This window comes from Apodemus sylvaticus, chromosome 23, assembly GCF_947179515.1.
Source record: "Apodemus sylvaticus chromosome 23, mApoSyl1.1, whole genome shotgun sequence".
Lineage (NCBI taxonomy): Eukaryota > Metazoa > Chordata > Mammalia > Rodentia > Muridae > Apodemus > Apodemus sylvaticus.
Window position 1 is genome coordinate 51811641 of NC_067494.1, and position 22085 is coordinate 51833725.

The 22085-nt window shown below is 38.6% G+C and overlaps 2 protein-coding genes across 4 annotated transcripts in view; one reads left to right on the forward strand and one right to left on the reverse strand.

Moving 5' to 3' along the window:
* LOC127673655 (zinc finger protein 431-like) overlaps positions 1-22085 on the forward strand; it is an 826992-nt gene that overhangs the window by 596377 nt on the left and 208530 nt on the right. The window lies entirely within an intron of this gene.
* Lnpep (leucyl and cystinyl aminopeptidase) overlaps positions 1-22085 on the reverse strand; it is an 88912-nt gene that overhangs the window by 7003 nt on the left and 59824 nt on the right. The window contains exons 12-15 of the mRNA XM_052169426.1: positions 14582-14765; positions 13158-13314; positions 7190-7374; positions 5588-5749 (exon numbers count right to left, since the gene is read on the reverse strand). Of these exons, the coding sequence (XP_052025386.1) occupies positions 5588-5749; positions 7190-7374; positions 13158-13314; positions 14582-14765 (688 nt within the window). The remainder of the gene's footprint in view (positions 1-5587; positions 5750-7189; positions 7375-13157; positions 13315-14581; positions 14766-22085) is intronic.

Consider the following 22085-nt stretch of genomic DNA (forward strand, 5'->3'; position numbering starts at 1 on the left):
TTGCTTGATTATTTTACTAGTCACGGCATATACATTCATGCTTTGGCACATGACGATTTATGATATGTAAAGGAAAAGGAAAAACTGCAACTTACTACAATTTTGGAAACAGTTTCTGGTTTTGTTTTGTTTTTTCAGGTCAGGAATACTCAGTCTACTGAACTATATATGAACTATATATATGAACTATATATGAACAATAGACCAGTAGTAATTCTACAAAAAGACAGATAAAAATAGGAAAAAGTGAAGGGTCCTAAAAAATAGTTCTCATTTTGCTATGTTCAGGTGCTATATATTTATAATGAAAAGTTATAGTATATTGTGCTAAGGTCAAAGGCTAGCCACTGCTTTAACGATAATGCTTATTAAAGGTGAGCTGCATGCTGCCCACTGACTACTGTCAGGCCACGGCTCTGCCTGGCTTCCTGAGAGGCCTGCCGAGCCCCAGGACCATGGAGGTCCACCTGGGGGAACAGCCAGCAGAGGTGAGCCTCATGCTGTTGCCTGAGCTGCACTGACCCACAGCTCTGCATGTCTCCCAGACGATTCCTGCTGGAATCTGGAATATCCAGCCAACAGCAGGGGCAATCAGATGGCTAAAGGCTAGGGTAATAACACAGTTAATAAGAGGCAGAGCAATATGGCAACAGCAGAGCCCAGGTATCCTGCTACAGAAAGCCCTGGCTATCTTACCATAGCCAAAGCACAAGAAGATGACCTTAAATAAATCCCTTAAAGAAATACAGGAAAATAAAATCAAATGGATTAAGGACAGGAATACAACTGTTCAAGACCTGAAAATGGAAATATAAGCAATAAAGAAAACACAAACTGAGGGAATCCTGGAAATGGAAGACCTAGGGAAGAGAACAAAAACTACAGATGGCAGCATCACCAACAGAATAAAGGGATGGCAGAGATAATCCGGGGCTTAGAAGATCCCACAGAAGAACTGACGCATCAGTCAAAGGAAATGTTAAATTCTAAAAAGTTATGGTATCTGGGATACCATAAAATGACCCAACCTAATAATAATAGAATAGAAGAAGGTGAAGAGGCCCAGCTCCAAGGCCCAGAAAATATTTTTTAACAAAATCATAGAAAAAAAACCTAACCTAAAGAACAACAGGCCTATAAACATACAAGAAGCTCACAGAACACCAAATGGATTGGACCAGAAAAGAAAATCCTCCTACCACATAATGATTAAAACACTAAGTGCAAAGAATAATTAAAGAATATTAAAAGCTGCAAGGGGAAAGAAAAGCCAAGTAACATACAAAGGCAGACACATTCAGTGTTACACCTGACTTCTCAATAGAAATTTCAAAAGCCAGACTCTAAGAGACCACAGATGTCAGCCCAGACTTCTAAATCCAACAAAACTTTCAATCACCATGGATAAATAAGATGTTCCATGACAAAAGCAAATTTAAACAATATCTATCCACAAAACAAATCCTACAGATGTTACTAGAAGGAAAACACCAATCCCAGGGAGGCTTACTATACCCAAAAAAGCATATAGGAAACAGATAATTCCACATCAGCAAAAACAAAAGAACAAAACTGCACACATATATGCTTGAGTATGTGCGTGCACTCACACACACACACACACACACACACACACACACACACACACACAATTACCACCAATATCAAAATAACAGGAATTACCAATTATGGTCATTAATACCTCAATATCAATGAACTCAATGGACTCAAATCCTCAATAAAAGGACAGAGTGGATATGAAAACAGGATGCAAGTGGCAAGAAATAATCAAACTCAGGGTTGAAAGCAATCAATTAGAAACTAAGAGAACAATGCAGAGAATCAATAAAACCATGAGCTGGTTCTATGAGAAATCAACAACGTAGACAAATCCTTAGCCAGACTTACGTAAAGGCAGAGAGACCATATCTAAATTAACAAATCAGAAATGAAAAGGGGAACATGACAACAGACACCGAGGAAATCCAAGGAATCATTAGGCCTTACCTCAAAAGTCTATATTCCACAAAATTGAAAAATCTAAGTGAAATAATGATTTTGTGGATAGATAAACTTACCAAAGTTAAATCAAGATCGGATAAACAATTTAAGTAAAATGATAGTTCCTATGGAAATAGAAGCGGTCATTAAAAGTTCCTCAACCAGGCTGGTGAGATGGCTCAGTGGTTAAGAGCATTGACTGCTCTTCCTATGGTCCTGAGTTCAATTCCCAGCAACTACAAGGTGGTTCATAACCATCTGTAATGGGATCCGATGCTCTCTTCTGGTGTGTCTAAAGACAGCTACAGTATACTCGATACATAAAATAAATCTATCTTTAAAAAAAAACGTTCTTCAACCTAAAAATGCTCAGGCCAAACAGTTTTAAAAACAGAATTGTACACATTTTCAAAGAAGAACTAATACCAATACTCTTCAAATTAGTCCACAAAATAGAAACAAAAGCAGCATTACCAAATTAATTTGATGAGGCCAGTCATCCTGATACCCAAACCTCATGAAGGCACAAGAATTACAGACCAATTTCCCCTGTGAACATTGATGCAAAAATACTCAATAAAATACTCGCAAACTAAATACAAGAAGACATCAAAAACCATCCACCATGATCAAGTAGGCTTCTCATCCCAGAGATACAGTGATGATTTAACACATGAAAAACTGATCTATGTAATCCACTATATAAATGAACTGAAAGAAAGAACCACATCATCATCTCATTAGATGTCAACATTCCTGTGACAAAATCTAACACCCCTTCACGTTAAAGTCTTGGAGAGATCAGGGATACAAGGCACACATCTGAAAACAATAAAGGCAATATACAGCAAGCCAAGAACCAACATCAAATTAAATGGAGAGAAACTTAAAGCAATTCCACTAAAATCAGGGACAAGGCTGCCCACTGTCTCCATATCTATTCAATATAATGTACTTGAAGTTATAGCTAGAGCAGTAAGACAACTGAAGGAGATCAAGGGGATACAAATTGAAAAGGAAGATGTCAAAGTATGCCTATTTGCAGATGATATGACAGTATATATAAGTGACCCCAAAAACTCAACCAGAGAACTTCAGTGGATAACACCTTCAGCAAAGTGGCTGGATACAAAATTAACTAAAAAAAAAAAAAAGAATCAGTAGCCCTCCTTTATACAAATAAGAATAGGGCTGAGAAAGAAATTAGGGAAACAGCACCCTTCACAGTAGACATAAATAATATAAAAGACTGGTGTAACTCTACCAAGCAAGTGAAAGACCTGTATGACAAGAACTTCAAGTTCCTGAAGAAAGAAACTGAAGAAAGTATTATAAGATCGAAAGGTCTCTCATGCTCATGGATTGGTAGGATTAACAGTAAAAATGGCCATCTTGCCAAAAGCAATGTCTAGATTCAATGCAATCCCTATCAAAATTCCAAAACATTGTTTACAGACCTAAAAACAACAATTCTCAACTTTATGTGGAAAACCAAAAAACTCAGGATACCTGAAACAATTCTATACAATAAAAGAACTTCAGGAGGTATCACCATCCCTGATTTCAAGCTGTATTACAGAGCGGTAATAATAAAAACCACATGGTATTGGCATAAAAACAGACAGGTTGATCAATGGAATAGAATCAAAGACCCCAAATATACCCACACACTTATGTAGACTTTAGTTTTGACAATCAAGCCAAAACCATACAATGGAAAAAAGAAAGCATCTTTCAAAACACAAATGGTGCTGATCTAGCTAGATTTCTGTTATGTAGAAGAATGCAAACAGACCCATATGCATCACCCTGCACAAAACTCAAGTCCAAGTAGATCAAAGACCTCAACTGAAAACCAGACACACTAAATCAAATAGCAGAGAAAGTGGGGAGCTGCCTTGAACACACTGGCACAGGAGACAAATTCTCAAACAGAACACTAATAGCTCAGGCACTTAAGATCAACAATTAATAGATGGGGCCTATGACACTGAAAAGCTTTTATAAGAAAGCAGACACCATCAATAGGACAAAACAGGAGCCTACACAATAGAAAAAGATCTTCAACTCTACCTCTTGACAAGAATATTAATATCCAAAATATATAAATAACTCAAGAAATTAGATACTAACAAACCAAATAACGCAATGAAAAATGGGGTATAAAGCTAACCAGAAGAATCTCTAAGGACGGAGAAGCTCTTATAGAAATGTTCAACATTCTTAGTCATTAGGGAAATGCAAATCAAAATGACTCTGACACACCATCTTACACATGTCAGAATGGCTAAGATCAAAATCTCAATGACAGCACATCGTGGTAAGGATGTGGAGCAAGGGGAACACTCCTCCATTACTGGTAGGAGTGCAAACTTGTACAACAACTCTGGAAATCAATTTGGCGTTTTCTCAGAAAATTGGGACTAGTTCTACCCCTCAGGACCAGCTATACCACTCACGGGCATAAACAAAAGATACTCCAACATATAAAAAGGGCACTTGCTCAGTTATGTTCAGAGCAGATTTATTTGTAGTAGCCAGAAGCTGAAAACAATGTCCCACAATGTAAGAATGGATACAGAAAATGTGGCACATTTACACAACAGACTACTACTTAGCTATTAAAAACAATGACATCATAAAATTTGCAGGCAAATGGAATGAAATATCATCCTGAGTGAGGTAACACAGACCCACAAAGACAGGCATGGTATGTACTCACTTGTAAGTAGGTATTAACCATAAAATACAGGATAACCATGTCACAATCCATATACCCAAAGAAGCTAAGTAACCAGTAGGGGCCATGGGAGAATGGCTGAGTCTTAGTCAGGATGGGGAAGAAAAATAGACATGGGTGTCATATGGAAGGAGAAGAAGGGGTGGGCGATGGTGGAGGGAGGGGACAGGGGTGAGGAAAAATAAAGAGAAAAAAGGTAATGCTTATTTACCAACTATCATTTAGAAAGTGGGTCTGTGCAGGGCCCAATGATATCTCTGGGAGACTGTTAGGATTTAGCTGAGCTCATTTATGCTACAGAAGCAAAAGGCTAAGATGGCCCTCTACCTCTGTATGGTTTTCAGTGTCCTAAGTTGCATGCACCTTTGAATTTCTTCTGGCCGCTGGAAGCTTTACTCTACCTTTTCCTATTTTGTCAGGACTTACTACCTTTTTTCACCCACAAGCAGCTTCTGTTTCTAGGCCACGCAGTTGGACATTAAGATGTATATGCAATAAATTCATAGGAAGATAGAATATACACACTTCTATAGTTGTCTTTTTCTGAAGTGCTTGTATTTTCAAAGTGACAGAACAAACAGATTGATATCTAATACCAGCGGAGTTTAGAACACCATGCCAAGGGAGGACATTTCCCAGCAGGGCACACATGGAGTTTGTGATTACTAACATCTTCACATCTCTCAAACCAGGTGTATTCTGTACATCTGTTAAGGTTCAGTCCCCAAGAGGAGGTCCAGCTCACAGGAACTCCTCACCATAACGTCCAAGTCAGGAGGGAGTCAATGAGAACTTAAGCAACACAAAGTGGTTTCTTTCTATCATGCTTTAGGTGTGGTTCCATACCAGTAAAGTTTATGTACGTCCTCAGAGCTGGCAAGAGCTTCAAGTATTTTATTCTTTTCTGCTTCGGAGCCCATGGAGGAATACATGCTGAAGAGGAACAACCAGCCTTTCTCCGTTCTTGCTCCCACTTTGAACACAGTGGTCATGACGTCAGTAGGCAGGCTATGAGAGAGGTGATGAAGCATGAGAACAACATGGAAAATACACGACTACAAAGGCAAGGAGTCCACTGCTTCAGATTAAATAGTAACTGTAAACTTCATACAATCTACAGTTAAGTCAGTGATGGTAAGTTTCGTGGTGTAGATCAGTAAATGCGTATTTGAGAGGCATGGTGTAAGAAGGGATGAAACACAGCCAAAGGCCTTTAGAGAGTCTCAAAGCTAGCAAAGATTTCAGACTTATTCCTAAATGATATTTTAATCATTGCTCCAATATTCTCAATAAGGAGTTTAGAAAGAATGAATTACATTCAAGCAGATTTCTCCTAACTGCTCCCTTCACCCGTCGTTTCATATCTAAATTAAAGGAGACCTCTCTCACCCTCTGAGAAATATCGCCTATCTAAAACTCAAAAACTGGGGGTCCTGGGTTTTTTTAGCTCCATCATTTAAAGTTCTTGCCACACAGGCACGCAGACCAGAGCTCAGTAACTACCCACCCAGCCCCATGTGTGCAACAGAGCTGGGCATAGGGGCATGGACTTGTGATCCAGTGCTGAGGAGATGGAGAGAGGCCAGTGGGAGAGCCCTTGTCCAGCAAGTATGAGACACTGGGTTAAATCCTCAGCACCATAGGCGGGAAGAGTGTTAAATACAAACAACAAAAGCAGAAAATTAGGCCAAGTATGAGTGTGCTTGTTTTAATGTCCGCACTCAGGAGTCAGAGACAGGCCAAGCAGGGCAACACAGTTAGACCCCATCTCCAAACTAAAGCCACCAGGCAAAACCAGAAAACATATGTTGGCAAGGATGTGAAAAAAACTGGAATGTTTCTCTGTTAGTGGAAACAAAAATCACATGATTACTATGAGAAACATGATATCATGAATGTTCTTTATAAATTAAAAATGGGAAAACAGTTCAATCATAAAAAGCTTGCCAAGCAAGCATGAGTACTTGAGTCTGATCTCCAGAACTCACATAATGAAGTCAAGGAGGCAGTATGCATATGCAATACCGACACCCAGGACAGAAACAGGCAATCCCAGGGGTTCTCTACAGCCGCTATAGGCTATTTAGTGAGCATTAGGCCAATGAAAGCCACTGCTTCTGAGGATTGATATTAGAGATTGTTTTCTAGTATCCATACACATGTGTACTTACTCAATCATATATAGAGAGATATGATAAAACAAATAATAAATTCTCTATAATTCAGCAATATCACTTTCAGATATATATTGTAAGAATTTATTTAAATCAGATCAACAAGAGCTAAAAAATTATATGCTTAAATTCCTGGCAGTAATATTTACAGAAGTAGAAGCAATTCAAAGGTCATTAAAAAAAATGTAATAAATCGGGCAAGTGCATACAGTAGAAAATTACTCCTTCCATAGGAAGTAATGGGAAGACCCATTCAAGTAGATGTGCATTTCACCTCTCAGTTCCATTGGATGCCATCCAGTTGTCAAACAGCTGTGTGGCCACAGTGGTACAGTTCTCTAGGTTGTGGGCACAGGCAAATTCCAGCAAGGCTGACCGAAGCTCTCGCATGGATGGCGTACCTTCATCTGTCCAAGTCTGCTGCTGGATTTGGTTCTGGAGCAATTTATGTACTCTGCCCTATAGACATGAAGTATGATTGATTAAAATGGTATTGATAATAATTTAATCAATCAGGAAATCAGGACTACATAACTTTTCTCCAATAAGGAAAAAAATGCATACATATTACTTATTAAATGTTAACTGACACATAAAGCCCAAGTTTAACTGGAATGAAATTATCCAATAATAAAACTACAAGTAGGACTGAGAATGATACAGCTCAACTCAGAAGGAGTGTCTCCCATCCCCTGACTTAACCATACAGCTTAGGCTGGCCTTGATTATACAATTCTCTTGCTGAGATTATAGTCACATGTCACCATCTTTTGCTAAAATATACTTCTTTACCAATGATTTAATGTTTAAACAGTTCCAAATCCATTATATATATATATATATATATATTTATATATATCATGCCATCTAATTAGCAAATTAGCCTAACAAAATTAAAGAGAAAATAGCATCTGCAGGGAACAGTATAGTTTATTTATTCCATTTTTAGTGTAAAAAACCCAAAAAATGCAAAAAAGAGATGTATAGTATACATCCATGTTATTTGCCTAGATTTATCAGGTTTTGGGTTTTTTTTTTTTTTTTTTTTTTTTTTTTTTTTTTTTTTTTGGATTTGCTTTTTTCAAGAGGGTTTCTCTGTATAGCCCTGGCTGTCCTGGAACTCACTCTGTAGACCAGGCTGGCCTCGAACTCAGAAATCTGCCTGCCTCTGCCTCCCAGAGTGATGGGATTATAGGAGTGCGCCACCACCGGCTGGCTGATTTATCAGTTTCTAATTTTTCATTTTTGTGCATGTAAAACATATATACTTTCTTATTTTAGATAAATTGTTTATAAATTATAGATAATATGAAATTTCATTTATATATCCCTAGTCTGTATATGATCAAAATACCGTTATACTCCAGAAAATGGACAATTGTTCAACACTATCCCTGCTGATCTAACCAATGCATTGCTATAGTTACTTTTGAATGAAAGGACATTGCGAAATGTATGTGTATTATAGATTCAGCAACCCCCTTTTCATCTTTTCCTCTGAAGAAACATATTTATAGTATATGGAAGTCCTTCCATGTTACAAGTTATTATGCACCTGGGAGGGAGAAGATACACAAAATTTAACAATATTGTAAGAAGTATGCACTCAGGAAATCCCAATGGGGAAAAAACTCTAATATAAAATGCTTTTTTTTTTTTTTTTTGTAAGGAATATCTTCAGGCTATACACAAGATAGGTCAAAACCCCACAGGTGCCGTCTGCAGGATCTTAGCACCAGTAAGTGTACTGTCATCCATGCTGACTCTGAAAGGAGAGAACCTGAGATGGGAAACTGTCTCTGAAAGGCTTGGCTGTGGCGGGCTGGCAGGGCGTTTTCTTGTCGTGATGGGGAGGGCCTGGCTCTGTGTGCTGTAAGACAGCAGCCGAGCAGGCCCACCAGCCCTGCTCCAGGGCTCTACTTGCAGGTTCTTGCACTATTTGAGTTTCTGATTTTCATCAATGATGGCCCGTTACCCAGAAGTGATCGTGAAAAAACCTTTTCTCAAGTTACTTTTGGTTGTGGTGTTTCTTCACAGCAACACAAACCTAACTAAGACACTACTTTATCCTAATAATAAATCATCACAGCTAACTTATGAAAAAACCCTTTAAACTCCAAACTTTTTACAATTTAAGTTCTTTCAAAGTATTATACTCTTCCTAAAAAATCAATGTCCATTCCTAAAACCAAAAAGAACTAGTATAAGAAGCTCTCAAAGCTTGTGGTAACACAGCAACTCGCCTCTGCTTGTTTAAAGGCTTATAATAAAGACCAGACACCTTGTTCAATGTGTGAGGTTGGGAGCTTGAGGGCTACTGGGTAAGCGTGGCATCCAACCACACTCGCCATGCCAGCTGTCATTTGCAGGACATTCCACAGGGCTCACGTGGCTGTGTTGGCACCTGCTATCTGCAACTGACTGGCCCACATCATCGAGACAGCACAATCCCAGATTGTAGATACAGACCCTAAGCCTAATGTTTTTGTCTCAAATGAATGAAGTGTAAAAGAAAAAAAATTAAAGGTACTTATAATAAAAAACAGAGAAGCAATGTACGGGAAAGTTACAGCTTGGGATCCTATTTTCAAAAATCTCAGAGGAGGGCCACAGCAACCCCAAGGGGAATGGCACTGTGACACGCTGGGGCGGAGAGAGCCAGACTCTTGAAGATGCTTAGACTGAGTGCTGGGCATCACACCCTACAATCAGACGGCACGGTTTTGCTAGTCTCCTTACGCCAACTGATTATGAGAGAAACTCAAAATATGTTAAGTATATTTGAAAATATGGTAAATATTTTACAAAGATAATTCTATTTTCATAAAAATCCTGCTGTTTTAAATGTGACCATTTAAATAAATGATACAGGTTATGTCTTCAATATTTATATTAATAAGAACATAGCAAGTTGCCTTTTCCTCTTATGAAATAAAGTGAAATATACTTTTCATATGGTTTCTAAATTAACTTTTTGAAGTTAAAACAATTAAACAAGTAACACTAATTTTATACAGAATGGCAAGAAGATAAAGGGCATAAAGAGATGTGCCACATAAGCTACCAACACTGCATATGCAATAAAATGCAGCAACAGTAACAAACTTATTTTAAAAATAAAATAGGAAAAGATCCTGACATTTTGCTATATATTACATTTTGATTTACTGCTTTAATTTTACACCAATACGCTCAGGAAAGTTCTTTCCTAAGTTAACGAAGTTTCTTAAAAGAGAACTGTCAGTTTCATTGCAAAGGTTTATCCCACCAACACTTCATACAGAAGAGAATAACAGACTTGTAAGTTATAAAACAGGAATATGGCTAAAACCAGACACTAACTTCAGATTTTAACAACTGAACACAATTCAAGTATACCTCCAGATTCTACCCACCAAACCATAGCATATTTCACAAAGTCATATATACAGCATTCGTAGTTTTCATAACAAAATGAATGTTTTGGTCATAATGATAAAAATATTAATCATGTACCAATATTAAATACCAATACACTTGAATATTGGATTCAAGGGCTTGGAACCGCCTAGCCATCCTACTTCCTAAGTGCTTTCATGGTTTGATAGTTTTCATGCTATCAAAATCCCCTTAGATTAAAACAAGAATTTTAATATTTTTCTTTTTATGAATTAAAGCCAAGCATTGTCTCGTGTTCCACCCTGCTGCTGGGCACGGCTGCTGGGAGATGACATGTGGGGAGCTTTACCGCACTTATCCCAACGCTGCAGAGGGGCAGGAGCTGGGCTTCAGGAAACAGTGAAGACACTGTTCGGGATGAGATGCGAGAACGCCGAAGCTGGTATTCCCTAACTTCCGGGCATTTGGTCGCAGCTAGAAAAGCACACAGAGAAGCCAGGCACAGAAAAGTTGGGAACAAGGGTCAGGGGTCCACAGGCCAGCGACAAGGCTGGGATGTACGCTCCCAAACTCGGGGACATTCAGGGACTGCGAGTTGTGAGAAGTTGAGAGCCAAGCTGGGGCTGAGGACAGGGAGCAGCCTGGGGCCAGGGGAACAGGAGCTCCAGCTCAGCTAGCAGTGAAGCTCCCTAACCTGGCTGCAACTGTGGCTGGGAGCGCAGAGAGGCCTACCGGAAGGCAAAGGCCTGCTCCGTGCTCCCCTTGGCCGTTCTGGATGAAAGAGATGGTCCTTGGTTCCAAACTTTATTGGTTGTTCACTGTGGAAAATGGATGCATAAAGTGCCAACTTCTCAGGCTGCACCCAAGGTTAATACCTTTGGCAGGGAGGAATGTCCGGGAAGCGGAGTTTCCGGGTTAAACCCTCGGGGCCTTTAGGTACCTCACTAGCATTTATGTGGGAAGTGTGGCATGTGTTCCAGGTCGGGGACTTGGCAGGGAGCGGGGAGGCGCCTACTGTCTCGGGCGTGCATCCACTGAGTTTCCGGGGTCTCAACCTGCTCTACCCACCAAGATTCCTGGCATCCCACAGCCAAGTTGGTATTTAACAAAAAAATGTAAGGAGTTATAGCACTAACGGGTCCAAGTCTTAGAAACAGGTACTAAGCCTCCCACCCCTGCCCTTACTCACCAGTCCCTTGGATCTAATTCTATAGTATGTTGTATATACTACAGTATATAGTACCTGAAACCACAGAGGATGAAGACGCAGCAGGAGATGGGTTACTTGAACACCAGCAGGAAACACTCCAAAGACCCAATTTGTGATTTCAACAAAGGGATAACTTGAGATAATTACCAACTGCGTCCTAAGTCTACTCTTTTTTTTTTTAATTTTTTTTATTCGATATAATTTATTTACATTTCAAATGATTTCCCCTTTTCTAGCCCCCCCCCCACTCCCCGAAAGTCCCGTAAGCCCCCTTCTCTTCCCTTGTCCTCCCTCCCACCCCTTCCCAGTTCCCCGTTCTGGTTTTGCCGAATACTGTTTCACTGAGTCTAAGACTACTCTTAACTAGAACAAAGAAAGGCACATGGCAGAAGGCCTTCTGCTACCATGAAACTAACTAGCTAGCCGGCTTCAGCATAGGCAGATGTCCTGCCTTCCTTTAGGGTGTTTTTAAAGCCCTTCAAATCAGTGTCCTTCAAGAGTGATGAAAATGAGTGATGTGTATCACTCTTGTGTGCTACTATTGATACTACAATTAAATAGTGTACCCCCCCATTCATATAACCTTAATTGGGCACTGTTTCTGTAGGCATAATCAAGTGAAAAGGAAGGTATACAGGGTTACTATGAGTTCTAAACTGATGGTTGATGTAATGATGACAACCGGCAAATTTGGGCACAGAAACACAGACAGTATAGTGCCCTGTCAACAGCGATAGGACAGGAGTGACATGAACGTACTGAAGGAATGCCAAGGCTTACTAGTATTCACCTGAAGCTAAGGAAAACGCAGGTAGTAGATTATTCTTTACAAGATACTCTATTCTGCCAACACCTCGACTTTAGCCTTTGAGCCTCCAGGGGCATAGTAAATATGTTTCTGGTATTTTTGTACAAGTTTGTAGTAATTAAGTAACGAAGGCAATCCTAGGTAACTAATATATTACCTTAATTGTTGAAGTGTCAAAAGTAATAGCTGTTAAGATTAAGTGACTGGTCTTAAGAAAAGTGAAGTCTAATACCTCCTTGAGGGCTCACCCAGTCACGGCTACCACAGAGGGTAGTCAACAACAACTACTAAGCACGATTTTTTTATTCCCCCCCCCCCCCCCCCGACAGGGTTTCTCTGTGTAGCCCTGGCTGTCCTGGAACTCACTCTGTAGAGCAGGCTGGTCTTGAACTCAGAAATCCTACTGCCTCTGCCTCCCAAGTACTGGGATTAAAGGCGTGCGCCACCACTGCCTGGCAAGTAGGATATTTTTAGTAAAAACATGCTACATTTTATAATGACCACCAGCAAAGAAATAGGATCTCTCCTTTTTAAATGACTCTATTTTAAGGTTGTATAAAAACAAAAGATGGCCCCCAGGAACATTTTCTTTTTAGATGGCTCTATTTAACAGCAGACAAATGTCTATATTTTGATATTGAAAGAATACTATTTTCATTTAAAAGTTTAGTCAACTTTTCATGGTAAATAATGGAATTTTGATCCAGAATAGATATTTTACAACCAGCAAAATAAAGAAATCGGAATTTAACTGCTTTTTAAAAGAAAGGAATGTTAAAAGCTTTATAGAATTGTTAACAGTATTAAAGGTAAGCCATAAGAGAAACTGAAGAAAGGAAGACTTACCACCAATCGTGAAGACAGGTCCATGTACCCCAGTTTTTCCAGGAGATTATAGATAAGGTTCGTCTGGAACAGAGCTTCAGTGATGGGTGCAGTGTAGGTCTCATTTCTAAGATAGTCAATCAAATCAAATGCCATCTGAAGATGCACTTTGCCAAGGCTATAGAATAAATGAACACAAAGTATAAATCTACTGAGGCACATATAACTTCATGGAGGAAAACTTTATAGTGAGCAGTGAGTTCTGTAGACAAGAAACTTAGGTTTACAGTAGCATCAGATGAAGTTAGATTCAAGTAAATATATTTAAGTAGTTCACACTAAATATATTTAAGTAGTTCACACTTAAACATATTTAAGTAGACACAATTTACTAGAAAGGTACACAGCAGCTCACTTTTGGGATCCAGAAGTCATCTGTTAATTGGTACTGACTAAGTAGAAGCATAACATTGTCTTGGAAATGACAACTGCTATTAATTTTATTTACTAATTACTTCTCTTTACCACAGACTGGGGATAGCATACCCCCATCTAAATAGTATCTGATTCAGAATACCTGAATCAGAAAACATACAAATCTTATTTCTTGCTGTAAACTCTACTGTGAGTTTACAGTGAGTATCAAGCAGCCAGGCTGGGTAGGATGTTACGTGCCTTTAATCCCAACACTGAAGAGGAAGCAAAGTGGGCCTCTGAATCTGAAGCCAGTCTGATGCAGTTCCAAGGCAGCCAAGGCTACACAATGACACCTCGTCTCAAACAAACAAACAAACAAACTAACTAACTAACTAACTAACTAACTAACTAACCAACCAACTAGACAGTTTGTAAAAGTCTGAATGGTTGAAAGGGCATAACAAGGTATTTCATATTTAAACAAGTCAGAATTCTTTGTGTTTCTAGGTCTGGAATCAACCTAAAATTGTAAACTCTTCAGAAAACACTTCTACAAAGACTGCTGCCATTTCTTGGCTTTGGGCTTGTTTAACGTATATAGTGGTTGGGGAGGTAACCCACACGTGTAAGGAGGCTCCGGTCACCAGAGATGCTATTCAATCAATAGGTTAGCACAAAGCTTTAGGAAGAAGCCATTTGCTTCATGAAAAGAAATATTTCATACAATAATGTGAAGCTTGAATTCTTACAACATTTTTACTGAACAAGATATGCATCCTACTTGTTGGTGTCGCTTCTTGAACTAGTAGTGGGCCCTGTTTTATGCTATCTATTCAATGTGTTTATAACTGATGTTTCTAACACATAAGATCTCTGAAAGCAATGAACATGCTTAACATTTTCCAAATCTTCTAAAAGTCTACCTAACAGTCAATATACACTTGTTCTTTCAACCTGTTCTGACTTGTTCTTCAGTGCAATAACATTTAAACACATGACACTAACAATGCAAATCAAGCATACTCTACCCTGCAAGTTCAAAGACGTTATTGATCAGGTTGGCTCGGTCTTTGTCACTCAGAACGTAAGGATTTCTTTTTAACTGCTTGATTAGAGCTGCCCAGTCATCATCAGCATAGTGAACAATGTAATAGCCAGTCATGTTTGAATTGACTTTGACCCACTGCACTTGTTCTGTAAGATTGATGACATCTAAAAGAGAGGAAAAAGTAAAATACCAAGAGAGAAGACAATAGGGGGCTTTGATTTTTTTCAAAGTTAACAAAGTATGTTTTCATATCTATGATTCTTGTAAGAAACTAAAAACTTATGTGCTGGTACAGTAAGTTTCACATTAATGAAGATTGCTACTCATTCAAACATCATTTATTCATTATACATTATTAGCTCTAGGATTAGGCACTGGAGAACAAATGACAAAGACGACACAGGGGCCCGTTTTTATGGTCTGATAAAAGTACCTTGATATAACATCACATAAGTGTCACTGGTGGAAAAGGAAGACACAACATCCATGGAAGTGTACAGAAATATTTCACTCTGAAGGGCAGTCTGGAGAGGCTTCGTGAAGCAAGAAATGCCTAAGATGTCATTCTTTTAAGTGATTTCAGAATACACAAACCTAAAGAAATTATGAATGGGGGAAAAGGGATGGTGTGCAGAGTAAAATAGTGGGTGCGCTATGTAAAGTATGTTCCACCTCCACCTTTCTCTTTTATTATACTAGTAAAGAAAAAAATCATTTAGAAAAGAATTCAGTTTCTGAGTTTGAGGCCAGCCTGGTCTACAGAATGAGCTCCAGGACAGCCAGGACTATACAGAAAACCCTGTCTCGAAAAAACCAAATCCAAAAAACCAATAAATAAATAAATAAATAAATAAATAAATAAATAAATGCAGAAGAATTCAAAGCTATCAAAATAAACATTAGAAAAAGCATAAGGTTTTGTTAGGCACAAGATAAGTAGTTAAGTGCATGTATTTTTTAATATATACACACACACATATATATGTGTGTGTATGTATGTATGTATGTATATATACACATACATACCTCTGTGTGTGTGTTAAGAGAATTGCTAAAAATGCCTATGAATTTTGGGAGGAGAAAGAATGTATAAACAAGGAACTGACCTCAAAATATACTGACAAATTTTCACCATGCTTAAAATTACGAATAATTATGTTACTAAATACTAAAATTACTAATAAAAAAAGGTCCTAAAAGTTGACAAGGATGTAGATGCAGCAGAGAGTCCTGCTTAGAAAGACCTGAGATGAAAGTTTGCTAGAACAAGCACAAGCCCCGTGTGCTGATCCTTCATTATTAACTTCTCAGTTGATAGAGTGAAGCACCCAGCAGGAGATTACAAATCCTTATCAAATGAATGAATAAGTAATGACTGAGGTCATAACAAGTAACTTCAAACCACATTAAAAGCTGAATGATACACTATTTTCTGATCTTAAAGTAAAATTATACATTTTTAAATTACATTGAAAACAGCCTCATGTAAACCCAATGATACTGTAGTATGTGTGTATTGTCATGCTTGTTTGAATTAATGCAGTATTTCCTACAGTCGTCCTCTGCGTGTTGGTGTCCATCCTGCATTTTCACCTGTGACTTCCCCGCCCTTTCTCTTCCACTGTCTTCATGAGCAATGAATGCCCAACAGCCAATTCTTCCTTTCAGGACTTGCCCCACTTGACTCAATCTCCTGCTTTGAAACATTTAATTTTTTTCCTTAAAATACTTGTATCGTGAGTTATTTTCAAACAAATTGCTTTAGAAACATATTTAAAATGAAAGATATGTTAGTACTTGAAGTTTTACTTAGTTTGTCAAGTTCAAAAGCATAAATTATTAGAATCTATCTGATTCCTTTTATTACTCTAATTTTGCTGATATTATGGATGTTCTGAAAATGGAAATACTTCTAATTATGTCTTAATAGAACTATCAGTCCTTTTCATTAAAAGATTCAATATTTATTTCTTTTTTACTCTTGACATAGTGACTGATAGAAAGGATCAATTAGGTGAAATAAATTCATATTATTCTTTTTTCAGAATAATATGTAGTTCTGGGGAATATTGGTAAAGGAAAAAAGTCATGGTTCCAGATTGGGGCCACTGTAAACAGACTTCTAACTGATGCGAATAATTAGATCATCAGCTAATCCAAAAAGCAGGAATATTCTCCATTTTGGTTAGCAAGCACAATCTTGTATGGCACTTTTAAAGATAAAGCCTGGGAAAGAGGTATTACACGGCCCATCTCCACTGACTGGTAAGGAGCGGAAAGCCTGGCCAGCATTTCAGTGGATAGGGTCAGGGAATGGTGGAATAGTGAATATTTTCACTGATGAGCAAGGACTATTCTGCAAACCTGGCCAACTCCAGATGGTAGAGAGAAGAAATACAGCATGGAGTATATTTCAAATTATGACTGTTATCAAGTTACCAGAACATTAGCAACATGGCCAACAGCAGGAGATAGCAGATTTATCATTTAAAGGATAGATGAACTAGGATGAAGGATGTGAAAACCAACCATAGGTATCCAAAAATAATCACTTTATAAGGACAAAACTGGTTGCTAGCTCAAATGTATATGAGACTACTTTTATAAGCTTTTTATTTATTATAATCATTAACAGATTAACAGTTTTGTTTTCATAGTCTATTGTACAGTTAAAAAAAAAAAGAGTAAGCAATGTAATTTTAAATGGCAAAAACCCAGACAAAGTAATCTAACTGTGAATTTAAAAGAATCGTTTGTCAATAAGCTATGAAAATCAACTACTGTTTTATGAAGGAATACTGGAGTCCTGAAACAAACAAAAACACATGTTCTTACTATAAAATCAGGAACTATGACATGCTTGGGGTTACCATCACACACAGCTTAGCTGTAGCCCTTGCCAAGCCCTTCCTTCTCTGTGTCACTTCCTTTCCTCTTCTTACTATGTGGGAACAAAGATAACAGCACATGAAAGTGTGCCAGTGAACCACCTCCCTTCTCTTCCTAATTGCTTTTCCTTCCAATGATACATCTTCTAGTTTCATTGAAATATTTCTGGGATGGTGACATGCTTTTCCAGAAACATACCATTTTTAGTTAAAATTAAATATCTCCTAGAGTTAAATATTTTGGGTTCAAAAATATATAAAATAAATATAAGAAGGACAAAGTAAAAAATTTTAGCATAACCTAAAATATGATCCCCTTTATCTTGTTATTGTGTGCAACAATTATTCAAAAACATCGTGTATGAGATAAGGTGGTAATGATGCTAACTGGACTTAGTTAACTACCACACATGATTCAACTAGTAAATTAAGTTCAGAGCACTGCTATAGACCTACAAAACCAGAGGATTTTATAGTGCCGAAATTAAAGTCATCTTCTCTGCTACATTTTAAGCATAGAAAAGGAAACTGCAACTAAGTTGAGAGTAATTACTATTGGGGTATCAGGGGCCAAGATTCAAGTGTCTTTAGGGTCAAGCATTTCCTTTTAAGATCAGAGTGTTTTCAGTGTATACTCTTAAAACATAAACTAGCAGAAAATAAAGCAGCAACAACCACAGGGGAACTATGTTACTAGTACAATTATATCAAATTAGGCCATTCCCAGCTGAAGATTCAACAACTATATTCCCTTTTGTATATTCCCTTTCACTATGAGTTTGACCAATGAAAAAAAATAAGACATTTCATTTGGTTTTAAATGTTCTTTCATGAAAAGTTTTTAGAGTCAACATTATAATTCAGTGATTTCATTTATCCATTCAGTAATCGTTTATGTGCCTACTACATGCTAAGTTCACCAATGTGATTTATAAACCACAATATTTACCCTCAAGGGGAGAGACACAAGTCGACAGCATTTACAGAATATTCTGAGTAAAAAGTACAAACTGTTATTTGAAACTATAAACTAGAAATCTCCCTTTTCTTGGGATGCAGAGGTCTTTGAGGAACAAGGCGTGGCTTAGCTAAGGGCTGAGGAACGAATAGGAGGAGGTCAAGGGAGTGCAAGTCAGGGTGTTCTTCACGGAGAGAGCACAGCACACACAGAGGTTAGACACAAGCGCGGCCTGTTAGTGGGACTGGAAAATATTCTGTGCAGCAAAAGCAGGGAGGAGAGATGTGGAGGGGAGTAGACGGAGAAAGAGTGGGAGAGAGACACGGAGGAGAAGGGGGGGGAGAAGGAGGGAACAGAGAAGGCAGTGAAGGGAGGAGAGGAGGGGAGAAGAGGGAGAGAAAGGGAGAGGTAGAGCGAGGTGAGAGGAAAGGAAGAGGAAAGCAGGAGAGGGGAGAGAATGGAGAGGGCGAAGAAACAGGGAGAGCGCACAGTGGGGAGAGGGAGGAGCAGGCTATGGCTCGCACAGGTCTCCACATTCATATGCTGAGAGCTCGAGGATCTTAGCAATGGCAAGGGCCTGCTCATCACTGATAATTGGGCACTTAGGACGTACGGCTCTGGAATGTCTCCGAAAGATATAATCTGCCAATGTTTTTCTTCTCTTCTCCCAGATGCCAAGAACAGAAACCTGTCAAACTGTGAACTGAAATAAATCTTTTTCCTCTTTAAACTATTTTTGTTATTCTGTTACAGCAACTAAGACTGGACTATGGTAAGGAAGATGGAGCTATTTTATAAAGCACGAATCTCAAGAATGGTTTACCACACACATATAAACAGAGCCTTCTAAAGAGCCGACAGAAACAGATTTCTTATTGCCTATTTCTAATACCAAAAAATATTAAATTCTATTTTGAAGTTTGCAAATTTCTTTATTGGCTTTTTAAAAATGCTACATTGCATTAGACTATTCTGCTATATATGCCTGGAGAGGAAGGTTACTCCTCTTCTTTGGGCCAGAGCACCATTTTAGGAACTCCTAATGTTTAGAGTTCTGTTTCACCAGGGAAGGCAACACTTTTTCACACATTAATCAAAAAGATGGTGAGATCACTTTCTGCTTCCAGCACTATACACAGTGTGAGTGTTGTGTGGGTAGTGTGCTCTGCTGCAGTATGTGGTAAAACTACAGCACTATACACAGTGTGAGTGTTGTGTGGGTAGTGTGCTCTGCTGCAGTATGTGGTAAAACTACAGCACTATACACAGTGTGAGTGTTGTGTGGGTAGTGTGCTCTGCTGCAGAGTGTGGTAAAACTACAGCACTATACACAGTGTGAGTGTTGTGTGGGTAGTGTGCTCTGCTGCAGAGTGTGGTAAAACTACAGCACTATACACAGTGTGAGTGTTGTGTGGGTAGTGTGCTCTGCTGCAGAGTGTGGTAAAACTACAGCACTATACACAGTGTGAGTGTTGTGTGGGTAGTGTGCTCTGCTGCAGAGTGTGGTAAAACTACAGCACTATACACAGTGTGAGTATTGTATGGGTAGTGTGCTCTGCTGCAGAGTGTGGTAAAACCACAGCACTATACACAGTGTGAGTATTGTATGGGTAGTGTGCTCTGCTGCAGAGTGTGGTAAAACTACAGCACTATACACACTGAGAGTGTTGTGTGGGTAGTGGGCTCTGCTGCAGAGTGTGGTAAAACTACAGCACTATACACAGTGTGAGTGTTGTATGGGTAGTGTGCTCTGCTGCAGAGTGTGGTAAAACCACAGCACTATACACAGTGTGAGTATTGTATGGGTAGTGTGCTCTGCTGCAGAGTGTGGTAAAACTACAGCACTATACACAGTGTGAGTATTGTATGGGTAGTGTGCTCTGCTGCAGAGTGTGGTAAAACTACAGCACTATACACACTGAGAGTGATGTGTGGGTAGTGTGCTCTGCTGCAGAGTGTGGTAAAACTACAGCACTATACACAGTGTGAGTGATGTGTGGGTAGTGGGCTCTGCTGCAGAGTGTGGTAAAACTACAGCACTATACACAGTGTGAGTGTTGTGTGGGTAGTGTGCTCTGCTGCAGAGTGTGGTAAAACTACAGCACTATACACACTGAGAGTGATGTGTGGGTAGTGTGCTCTGCTGCAGAGTGTGGTAAAACTACAGCACTATACACAGTGTGAGTGATGTGTGGGTAGTGGGCTCTGCTGCAGAGTGTGGTAAAACTACAGCACTATACACAGTGTGAGTATTGTATGGGTAGTGTGCTCTGCTGCAGAGTGTGGTAAAACTACAGCACTATACACACTGAGAGTGTTGTGTGGGTAGTGGGCTCTACTGCTGTGTGTGGTAAAACCACAGCACTATACACAGTGTGAGTGTTGTGTGGGTAGTGGGCTCTACTGCAGAGTGTGATAAAGCTGCAATGAAATGGCAAGATATGGAAATCATATGTACATGATTTCAAGTAGAAAAAATTATAAAATGATAAGCAAGCACTAGTGAACTTATGACAGCATTAGTTAGGAGACTGCCTACAGAGCTTATGTAATGTGGATACACTATGCTTAAAGGTTCTTTTGTGAGGGCATTAGTAATAGTGTCTAATATGATCTTAATACATGCCAGACATTATTTTAGGTACTTCATATAAATAGACTCTAAGAATCCTGATCACAGCCCTATTTTAGAGTAGGCTCAGGGAGGCCAAGCACCTCACCTAAGAAGAGTCTAGTTACGTGGAAATGGGAGAGGCATGGCGTGAACCAGACACCTGGGCTTTACTCACCCATCCAAATGTAGCTCTGAAAACAGATCCCAATCTAAGCAAGCACGCTCCCTTGTTCATAAATCTAAAGTATTCACTGCTGATTCTCACATAATCCAAGAGCCTTATGTTCTTTTGGTATGTGAATTAAAAGGACAATTATGTAGGTATCACAGATTTATTTCACAAATGGTTAGAAATTACATTTCAATAGTTTTTTTTTTTTTTAATGGACTCCTATGGTTAAACATATATAGACCAACTATCAATTTTCCGAAAAGCTTGGGGCTATAAGTGTATCAAATCTGGAACACTGTAGATTTTCTACCATTTGTACAGATTTTACTAATAGAACATTCATAGTCTGGAAATCTGAACTATTGTGGATATTATAATGAAGCTCATGTAGGGATACTGAGCCTACATCATTGTCATGATTTATTATCTCCTTGTCATCACAGTCCCTTGGCCCATTTTTAATTACCGAAGAATGTACACGTCTACAAGATATATTGTAATAAGCATTTACTGTAAACTTAGGTCATGAGTCAACCTTTATTATGCATATAAATAATCTATAAAACGCTTGTTAGAATGCACGGGCTCCAAGCCAGCCCTTGGAAGTGCGTAATAACATTCTAAGTAATAACATTCTAAGCAACGGCTCGGGCTCTTTCACTTATTTTAAAACATAAAATATTTATCTAGGACCGAAAAATAAAACATTTCCAAAATAGTCTTTAAAATTTCTTTAAGCTTTTTTAAATTTAAATGTATTATTTTTTTACTTATTCATTTTACTAACCTTATTTCGTACAACTAAAAGCCAATTCTATACATATAAAGAGTCAGCCTTATTTTAGTCAAGTG